Source organism: Bidens hawaiensis, unplaced genomic scaffold (genome assembly GCF_021521415.1).
Source record: "Bidens hawaiensis isolate Kalapana, Puna unplaced genomic scaffold, B.hawaiensis_p1.1 tig00025350_1, whole genome shotgun sequence".
In the NCBI taxonomy this organism is placed as follows: Eukaryota; Viridiplantae; Streptophyta; class Magnoliopsida; order Asterales; family Asteraceae; genus Bidens; species Bidens hawaiensis.
Window position 1 is genome coordinate 29,284 of NW_027505053.1, and position 10,959 is coordinate 40,242.

The following is a 10,959-nucleotide window of genomic DNA, read 5'->3' on the forward strand; positions in this document are numbered from 1 at the left end:
CAGTACTTCAGTGTTGATTTATGAATTATGTTTGTTGATAGTATAAACGAACGGTTCACGAACGCAAACCAACACAGACGAACGACTGAATGAGCATAACTGAAGATATGAAGAACATATGAAGACACACCAATTAAAAGTAAAAGTGAACGTCAATCCATTGGGCCCTAAAAATAATAAAACTAGACTAAATTAAAATGGGTGATAATTTAAGTACATAAAACCAGACTAATTTGTAGTGGACACGAAAATTTAAATGAATATATAAACAAACGTAAACGAACAAACCTAAAAAACACGTATACGAATGAACAAAAACGAACGGGCATAAACGAGCGTAAATGAAAGAAAGTTCACAAACATAAACAAAACATCAAACGAGATAGGTGTTCATTTCCCTTCGTTTAACTAAATGAACAAAAAAAATTGTTCATGTTCATTCGTTTATTAAATAAACAAACATAAGCCAACTTCCCACCGAACAGTTCACTGAACGTATCATTCGTTTACAGGCCTACCCATTTGAGACAGAACGCAACCCAATTTGACTCGTTATAAATAAACAGGTCATATTTTCCGCCTCTAGGCCACCACCATGTGCCACAAAAAAAATGAATAGTTGTTACCATATGTAAGCATTACAAGTGAATGACCTTTAAAACCAATATTCATGAAGGTTGAAACATACCTTAAAGCATATGAACCATATAGAAAATTAGACAATAGAGCACAAATGAAGAAAACATCTGAAAGGGCCATTTTTCCAATCTCTTTACTTTTGATAACTTCAAGAATGTCGAGCCCCATTTCATGAAGCAGTGAGTCCCTCAAATGACAGGGAAGACGCACCTTCTGGTAAGATGAAGATTGTGCTACCTGAAAAATAGTAAAAATGGTAAATATACATTTAAGGTGGCAAATGGGCATTTTGGGCAGGTTGGGTCCCGCAAACACAGTTATGTGCCCCTTTTATTGAACTATCAATATTATAAATATGGTAATCTATTTTATAATGATAAAGTGATCTGAAATCATGTACACACTTAATCACATTGGATACTGGTAATTTTTAATACAGGTCAAAGTGGATCAGGTTGGGTTGACCAGCAAACATTCTTTTGCCCCTGTTTAATTAAATTTTTTTAATAAATAATGTATTAAATACAACTATGAGACTACAGTTTTTATGAATAAAGCAATTTAAAATGTTGAAGGAACTTAAACCCTATTCAAGTCACTTTCAACATGTCCAATTGGATCAGAGCAGGTTCGGGTCAGACATATAAATTTCAATACTGGTCAATGTGGATCAGGTTGGGTTGAACAGAAAACATTCTTCTGTCCCTATTTTATTAAAATCTATTAATAACTAATGTATATTGAATATGATTACGAGACAATACTGTTGAAATGCTAACACAGTTATGAATAAAGCAATTCAAAATGTTGTAGGAACTTCAACACTATTCAAGTTACTAGTTAGCCTGTCCAACCGATTTCACCCATTTCATTTTTGACCAAAATTTAAAGTTTACTCACGACTCGTACTAATTTCAAGGTAAATAGGTTTAAAATGGTCGCCTCTACTATTATTAGGTGCTGACACAGCCAAAGAAACATTTCTCTGGGCCCACCAGGTAAACACATTTATGTAAAGAAAGAGTATGATAAAGTGAAAGAATAAAACCTCTGCATGAGAATCAAGACACATTTCAGCAAGCACTGCCACAGAGCAATCAAACAAATCATGTTGCTCCAGTTTTTGATTCTGTAAAGAGCTATATGTTCAGATTTGCTGGTCAAAGTAGTCAAATGTTATAAGATTTTAAGAAAACTGTTAATACTTCACTGTAAAAATAAATGAACAGATGCAGATAAATATACAGGTGTTAAAAGTTGAAAAACAAACTATATACATCCTTTTATTGACTATTCTATCGCTGGTTCATATTCTTAGTTTAACTAGCATATTTATTGAGATGTATTTAATAAATATCTAGATAATCATGAAATTTTGATGATTTGGAAAGAAATTATCAACATATATCAACATGCAAGATGAAAAAAGATCAATATACCTCTGGGCTGTCATCAGTGGATACAGGGATATCTACAAGAAGATGAGCCAAAGGAGATCCTTTATCACAATGTGCAAAACAAGCAGAACCAGCACACAGAGAGTATACAGCTGCAGGCAACAATACAACCATATGCTCATTGAAAACCAAGTGTTCCTGAATAAAATGGTGCCAACAATTAATTATAATAGAATTTAATATTATCTTTTCGATTAATGTAAATTAAACCACAGATTGGTGTACAAATGTTCATCCAACAACAGCTTATAGACACACTGCAAGTGCAACACTGAAGTTTTAAGATTTGCTATTAAGTCGTCCTTGTCAGTTGTCACAAAGCATCACATTATTGCTTTCTAAAAAGTTCTTAATAAAAAAGAAAGTCATTTATGGGTATCACAACTGTAAATCGTATATTGTTAGAATGTAAGACCTGCTTTTAAAGCTCAAAAAAAATTATAAGGAGATATAAATCAAATAAGTTCAGAAAACTTCACGCAAATGATTTTTATCATTTTAAGTTAATAGAAAAAATCAGCATTCAGTAGAAAATTCTTAGCTTATAAAATATAAACAAGCATTTAACAGAGACACAAAAAAAGAACTAGACTGCACATTATTTGGAAAAAAAAAACAAAAAAAACAAACAAACCTTCCAGGTAAGTAAGCCCATAACTGTTCTTAAGAGGTTTTTTCTTAAATGTAAAACATCCCGTATGTCACCCTACACAACATACAAAAGGAAGTAAGATTGTATATCTATTATAAGTATCTTAAAGCAACTAGCCTGAAGCCCAGAACCACTTACATGAGATCCTTTCTTTGAAAAATATCCTGAAATGAAACGTAAAAGAGACCTGTTTACCATAAAAAGCACAAATGAGAACATGATAATTGATAAAGAAACAGGGTGATTTCCATAGGCATCAAAGAGCTAATGATTAAAGTAAAACTTCAACTTCAAAATGAATCATAACTGCAATAAATTATTAACAATACTAAAGCTTAAAAATAGTCAAACTTGAACCATATATTTATGAAGTTATGGTAATCACAAGTTAATAAGCCATAGAAATTTGAGAATCAATAACAAGAGAGTGCACATATTGTAGACACCCACAAATCAACAGCTATGATGAAGACTGAACACAAGGCATTACTGCATAAATATTACTTGCAATAACAATGCAAGCACTAAAGAAATAAAATGCTGAATAAAACAGGACGTTTCTTTGACGATTAAAAATATTGGTAAAAAATGAGCATATGGTTACACAAACAAAAAGAAACATAGCTAGGTCCAGAAACGAATAGCTTACACTGATGGAGAACTTTTAAACAAGTGTAGGTCCCATGCATCATTAGCTACAATAAAGTTGTTCATTGGGTCCTGAGAGAATACAGTAAACCCCAAAATTAACATAAAATTCATAGATGAATAAATCAATAAAAGAAATGAAAAATGCAATTTCATCAGGCATAATACTTACACTCAAGTTAATATTTCCAAGAAGTATAAGAGCAGCATCTGCCTGAAAAAAACAGAAATAAAAAGATAAGCAGTGGCTTATAGCACAATATCAGCATCAAAATAAATATAATGTCTTTCAATAATGATAAATTCATTCAATGGGTAAAACATTATTGGCATCATCAGATAAAGAAAGAGATGGCATCATTAACTAAAAGCAAACACTTGAAACACTTACAAGTGATGAAACATTATTGAACATTGGTAAACCGCGTAGTAGAGTGTTCCATATTGTATGCCAACCTCGGTACAACTGAGAATTCTGCAAAACTAAGTTGATTATTAAAGACTGAAAATCAAAAAAAACAAAAAAAAAGAAAAATAAAAGAAAAAAACATGAGCATAATATTGTGTTCCAAAGCTTCAATAAAACGCAGCATTAACTTTTACAAAACACTCATGAATGAAGATTACACGGTGTATGATAAAGAGATGTGAAACAAACCGAAAAAAAATGGTATATGGTATCTAAAACTTATACAAAAAGATGGAATTATGTCAGCTGAAAACTTTATTGTTGAAACAGAAACATTGCAATTAATCTAACAGCAAGCCATTAGGATCATGAAATAGAAGATATTAAAGAGGTTGAAAAAGGCACGTATCTGACACAACACAAGAGTTTCACTTCTGGATTCAGTTACATCAACCCAAATAGCACAGGAACATGTTAATGACTAAAAGGCAAAGTTAGACAGTGACCCGACATCATAAGTACAGGTAGCGAAATGGGCAGCTGGCTAACAGGTCAAATCAGAAGTCTATTGGTCTGGGCAGGTGGGATTGACCCAAACATCTTTTGTCCAAAAAAGTGTTTCTTTATGAAATTAGCATGTCAAATATGATAAAGAGAAACATATTATTTCAACATTCATCTAAATTCTTGAATAACATGGAAGAAGTTGCACCACACCTGATTGTTGGTGGATTCCAATTTTCCTGAGCAATCTACTCCATATAAAGGACTTAGCAGTACCGATGATAGTCCTTGAAGACTCCTAGAAATGCAAAAAAGTTGAGTTTAAGAGAGAATAGAAAACAATAAAGACTACGGGTGTTTGTTGCAACAAAACCAGATATAAACTTGGGTTTTATAGTTTAAAATATATAAACATCCAACACCTTTGTTTCAAGGTTAATAACTAAAAGTCTAAAATTATCTATAACCAGATTTTGAATATATACCATAACAACCCGTTTTCCGAAAACCCTAGAACCAAAACCGAACCAGATATAGTTGTATCTGTTCGATTTGATTTAGTCCAGTCTTGGCCCTGTTTTTCTGGGTATTGTAGTCTGGACATATTTCTACACACTGCTGATAAGAGTTAAAAACAAGACTGTCGAGAATCAAAAGCTTAGAATGTATTAGAATCTGGGAAGTTTGTGTATGATTCAAGTTGTTCAGTCATCTAAAGCAACCACATAGCTTAAAATACGGGAATACCGTAGGGTCCACAGTAGGTTATCATAAGCATGTTCCAAAGTTGCAGCATTCATTATTCTGCAACAAACCAGAAAAGTTAATATACAAGCAATATGTATTTTAGATTACCTGCAAAAGTGCATTAAAGCTCAAATATTAAGTAGCAATAGCACAATTTTGAGACATATACAAAAAGATAACGCTGCAACTTATGTCAGAAGCAAAATTATTAGCTTCATCTCCCTATGCGTTAAAATTTTCATTATACTCAATATGTTGTTATCATTATACAATAAAAGGAGGGCAGGCCTTTAAGCAACTGGTAATGTTGCTGCTTTGTGACCTAGAGGTCACGGGTTCAAGCCTTGGAAACAGCCTCTTGCACATAAAGTGTAGGGTAAGGCTGCGTACATCAGATCACAAAGCAATTTGGGCCCTCCCCAGACCCTGCGCATACGCAGGAGCCTATTGCGGTGGGGTAAGCCCTTTATACAATAAAAAGCAGTAAGCGCATGCACTTATACAGACACATTAACATTTTTAAAAGCACCATCTCCTAAACCAAATGTGATAGTAGCCAACTCCAAAAGGCAATAGCTTATGTTATGCATACAGTTCAGTCATCTAAAATATTGTGATAATATATAGACTGCGTACAAAATAATATTAACCTTCGGTAACCTCTAAATGAATTTCCAATAGATTAGCAATGTGTGGTGTGTTTGTGAATACATTAGCACTGCCAATACAGATTATACACCTAAGTATAGATGCAATTTGGTTTAATCAAGGAAAGGATAAGATAAATAGAAGAAACTAGGAATAAACAGTATGCAGATTAATAGAAGAAACTAGGAATAAACAGTATGCAGATTTACCTCTCAAAGTTTGTAGATAATCCTTCAAACCAGTAGAGTAAATGATCGTGCTTAACACGACTAGAGTAGTTGTGAACAAGGAAGCAAAATGCTGCATTCCTGTCATACAAGCAGAATCACAAACTGTTTTAATCAGCTTATATTACCATAAACAAAAAAAGCATTACAACATAAATTAAATCAATGAACACTTTTAGTAGTAACATATGTCATTGTGCACTTTTCTCATAAGCCCATCAACATATTGATAAGGTCAGCGGTTAATCGACCTTCATGTCAGCCCTGATATAAAGTAAAGGTAAATCCTCAAACAAAAGCACTCCATAGAGCAAATGGCCTTACCAGGACCATTTTCCTTTAATGATTTGTTCGTGTAAATAAACAGCAGCATTTTCCCTTCTGGATCGTTTATCAGCTCCAGGAGCTTTACATGAGAAAAGGCATGCCTGAAAAGGTTAAAGCACGTCACTTTTATAAAAGAATTTACGGACGTACTTGTAACCATATTTGGAAGTTGAAATAAGAGGTGCAAAGATTAAACTTATTAGGGGTGTTCACGGTTCGGTTTCAAACCGTGAAACCACCCAAACTGGTCATCGGTTTGGTTTCACGGTCGGTTTTTTTAATTAACTTTCGGTCGGTCGGTTTCAATACTTCTAAACCTTAGCAAACGGTTTGGTTTACGGTTTATACCAAAATCAACCATATAAAACCAGACCGTATGAATTATTTAAATTAAAATGTTGAAATATTATATAACTAAATTGTTTTAACTCTATCTAAGTTATTGCAAATAAAAAGTGCGCTAAGCCCATTTTCGCATTCTGATAATTGTTTTAACTAGTATAGTGAGCCAACCCTTTGTGCATTATCTAAATTCCAAGTTTCCAACATAGTAAATCGTGTTTGTTCATGTTATGAAATTCTCGTAAGCAGATTTATGCCCATAGGTTTTGTTTTATGTAACTGCATTTATGTCACTAATGTTGAAATTGGCTATGTTCCTTCCAAAATGATTATGTACCTATGTTTTGTTAGTTATGCCCAAACTCCAAAATCGCTTATTTTGGATATCTTGTATAAAACCCCAACGATCCCAAACCGTGAACCAAACCATTACCAATGGTTTGGTTTGCTTCGGTTTAAGAGTTCTACGGTTTGGTTTTGGTTTACAAAAATAAGTAACCATTACTAACTGTTTGGTTCACGGTTCACCGTAAAAACCGCAAAAACTAGACCGTGACGCCCCTAAAACTTTAAGACTCCAAATGCCATCACAAAATCAGACCCTATAAAAAGAATACTTTCAGATGGGACTAATTGCATAAAACATAGCCAGCTTTGGTCTGATTTTGGTTTTGTTTAACCAAATTATTTTATAATGGTAAAAAAAAATTAAAGTTTCAAAAGTTAGTTTTATTTACCTAAGATAACAAGTTTTCAGACAGAGCAACAGCCATGTTTATTATGGCCAACAGGTCAGACAACATTGACTCTTGTAGCCAAAAAAATGTGGTCAACTTTTTATGCAATTAGCCCTTTTCGATATATAAAGTTATAAACAATATTTCGGTAGTAGCATAAAAGAAAAGTATGAACTAGAATCAATAACTTCATAATCAATGACCCAAACAAATATTTGCAGATCTTAATAAGAACTTCTAGGGTCTTTGCATTTCAAACAAAAAAAAAATAAGCAACTTTAAAAACTTGAAGTTTCAAAAAATCATAGATTACTGACCCGACAAAAGACAACAGCCGCAAGCTCCAGCAAGCTAGACTGTGAGTTTGTCAAGGTGCCTCGCTTATCATCCCTGGTTGTATCATTCCTGCATAAATTGCGTTAACTTAACCATAAATACTTCAGTAAAAACTATAGGTAGGCAATTTCATCCATTGGGTCAAATTTACTTAAACTGGATCAGGTCAAAACTGACCCGTAGACCATAATGTATTTAGATGCTTACAACCTCTTAATTTGCTATATTCAGATTCAAAAGATTATTGTCCTGGTAGCAGAGCTTTCATAGCATTTTTAATAGTTAATAACTACTTTTTAAAAAATATCAATAATAAAGTAACAACAACGTTTTGGGTCAAACCTACCCGCCCGTTTTGCCACATCTAGACTATCTAGTAAAGATGATGATGATGATGACGACGATGATGACAAAGTACTTAGAAACAGAATCTACCATGGCAAACTGGTAGTGGATGCGTTAATTTGATCAAGTTCCTTTCCTATTATATCCAAGAGTTGCTCCAGCAAAACAGTGCCATCAGTGGCCCCTCTTGCTAGCTTTAATTGTAACCTTGCGTATAAAACAAGTGCGTCCTGTGAAAGAAAAAGAGAATCATAGACTTATTTCATACATGTACATGTTATACTGTAAACAAAGCTTTTATAAAAAAAAAACTAAACCACCTTCAGACCACGATCATGGGTAGTTACCCAAACACGAAAAAGAAATTGATGTACAGCATCATGAATTTCTAAGGATTTACTGCCCATATTTGGACCATCCCTTATTAAATATGTATTGATACACTCAACCAGTTTCCTCAGAACCTTCCCCTCGTCCCTGATAAGAAAACGAAATCATGCTCTGTGTTATGAATATAAAGTTAGGCTTGTAAACAAACCAAAAAAACACGAACAGCGCATGTTCGTGTTTGTTCAGTTAACTTAGCCAAACAAATAATCAAAATCAAACATGAACAATTAAACAAACAAGGTTTTCGTGTTCGTTTGTTAAGAAAATATATGTTTGTGTTCATTTAACAAATATAGCTGAACATAAACGAACAAACATAACTGAGCTAAAACCAAATGTGAACAACAATGTGTTGAGCCTATAATGTTATTAAAACTAGACTAAATTGTAATGTGACTAAAAACTTTATATGAATATATTAACAAACGTATGCAACCAAACTTAAACAGACGTAAATTAACAAATATAAATGATGTAAATGAATGAACACATACGAGTTAAATGAACGACTGTAAGAGAACATGAATGAACGAACAAGACATGTTTTCATGTTCGTTCGTCTAACTAAATGAACAAAAAAGATTATTCATGCTCATTTGTTAAATAAATGAACATAAACGAACTTCCTACCGAATGGCTCATGAAAGGTTTACTGAACGTTCTGTTCGTTTACAAGCCTATGAGAAAAGAATGTCAAATACCCTTTTTTTTTACCTTAAATTGGAGAAAATCTCAATAAAACCTTTCATTATTCCTTCGCGAAGATCATCAGAAAAATCTCCAGGAGGACTATCAAGAAGTGAATGTAGAGTGAGGACCAACCGAAAGACTTCCTCTTTGGGATTTGATTGTCCGTAACTGAGCTCACTCAAGCCTATCTCAACCTTTCCCATATACAGAAGCACCAGACCTTGAAAATCATGGTAAATGAAGAGATGAGTTTAAGGAAAATATTTATTTATCAAAATTAGATATAGGTACTCACTGGAGTACACACGCTTCCTCAAGTGAAACTGAAGGTGTTTAACTGCTAAAAGATGCCGTAGAATAATTCCATACTCTGATTGAAAGCTTGGAACATCTTTTAAAATTTCCCATATATGATTAAAAAGCAATTTTGCCACAGATAGAAGATGCAAACTTTTACCTGTCAGTACATCAAATAAAACAAGATTTTACCATATGAAATGCACTTAATAACATAAGGTGCAATACTGCAATTCCAAACATGTTAATCCTACTACTGCAAAAATCTTATGAAACTAAAAGTACTGCACTTCAGATTTCACTTGTTTCTCCATTCCACTCGATCTAGATTCAATTGTGATGTAATTTATTAACCTCGAGTATTACTGAATTAACAGTTGGGTGATCAAAGAAGTAAAGTAACATGGAGACCTTATCGACTATCATTATCAACATGTATTTTTTCCATTGTGAAGTATCTAAAATGTCGGTATCAGAAATTGGTAAGTAAATGATTTCAGGGAACATTAGCTTAAAAGAAAAGACACAAATAAAATACTAGTACCATGGTGGAACTACATCAGGCCAGATGATTTTTAAATATGCAAACATGTAGCCTAATCAAATAGTCAAATACATACCATCTTCTGCTCGCTGTACGACGACTCTAAGAGTCTTAGCAAACGCCAGTTTTGGCAAACGCTTCTTGCTTGCATGTACCTCCAATGATATAGCTTTAGTGAGCAACTTAACGAGAAACGGCCATGTTTCGGCTGCAACAAAACAAAAACCGCATTCAACTCCCAATGTATCGTTCTCATACAGATCCATACAACACTAACATATCTCTACTCTAGTGTGTGCAGTGTGCATTGATACCTAGATACTATCAGTATACAATGCATTATTATTAAATTGGTGGTCTTACCGTGTGGTACCTCATGCGGTTTGAGCATGGACGTATTTCGGCCTAAATATCGACAAAATTGGATCTGGCGTTCTCCTTCTAGCCATGTGTTTAACAACTTAATCCCTTCCTGAACTCAAAAGGCATACAAAATCAGACTAAACGAAGTATACGGTTACAGTAACAATAACAAATTGCTCGAAATGGATAATTAAATGAAAACACTAATTACTTCGCGAGGTTTGGCTTTATCGGATGAGAGCTTTAAGACAATCTCCTGTACGTCACCGGATGTCACCATCGCATTATAGTGGAAGTGTGATGATGAATTGAATAGCTAGGGTTTTACTGTGTGGGTTTGGGCGGTTTTCAAGGGGGTTTTAGTGGCGGGAGGAAACAAGACGATGATATTCATGTGTGAAGAAACACTAACAGGACCCCGGGCAGATTACGGGTAACCTTGGGGTTAGATAGATGTTTCCCACGAGGGGTTAGACCCAGAAAAGATGGTTCTTCTGATAACCTGCAAAACAGACACCGTGAGCTTGTCACTGAGAAGGGGGGTTCCTCCTTGTGACCACCCTCCGGCGTAAGAATCAGACTAGATTGCTCTTTAAATATAAATGTATATTAAGAGATTGCTAGAGCAGATATCAGGTATAATATGTAGTATATGAT

General features: G+C 34.0%; 1 protein-coding gene across 1 annotated transcript in view; it reads right to left on the reverse strand.

The window, feature by feature from the left end:
* Positions 1–10,582, reverse strand: part of LOC143610266 (serine/threonine-protein kinase ATM-like) — a 33,278-nt gene extending 22,696 nt beyond the window's left edge. The window contains exons 1-20 of the mRNA XM_077084794.1: positions 10,514–10,582; positions 10,303–10,411; positions 10,016–10,147; positions 9,394–9,555; positions 9,123–9,318; positions 8,339–8,495; positions 8,109–8,248; positions 7,655–7,742; positions 6,256–6,359; positions 5,914–6,012; positions 5,057–5,113; positions 4,523–4,607; positions 3,788–3,871; positions 3,569–3,610; positions 3,398–3,468; positions 2,887–2,935; positions 2,731–2,802; positions 2,079–2,234; positions 1,688–1,768; positions 689–876 (exon numbers count right to left, since the gene is read on the reverse strand). Of these exons, the coding sequence (XP_076940909.1) occupies positions 689–876; positions 1,688–1,768; positions 2,079–2,234; positions 2,731–2,802; positions 2,887–2,935; positions 3,398–3,468; positions 3,569–3,610; positions 3,788–3,871; positions 4,523–4,607; positions 5,057–5,113; positions 5,914–6,012; positions 6,256–6,359; positions 7,655–7,742; positions 8,109–8,248; positions 8,339–8,495; positions 9,123–9,318; positions 9,394–9,555; positions 10,016–10,147; positions 10,303–10,411; positions 10,514–10,582 (2,141 nt within the window). The remainder of the gene's footprint in view (positions 1–688; positions 877–1,687; positions 1,769–2,078; positions 2,235–2,730; positions 2,803–2,886; positions 2,936–3,397; positions 3,469–3,568; positions 3,611–3,787; positions 3,872–4,522; positions 4,608–5,056; positions 5,114–5,913; positions 6,013–6,255; positions 6,360–7,654; positions 7,743–8,108; positions 8,249–8,338; positions 8,496–9,122; positions 9,319–9,393; positions 9,556–10,015; positions 10,148–10,302; positions 10,412–10,513) is intronic.
* Positions 10,583–10,959: the final 377 nt, after the last annotated feature.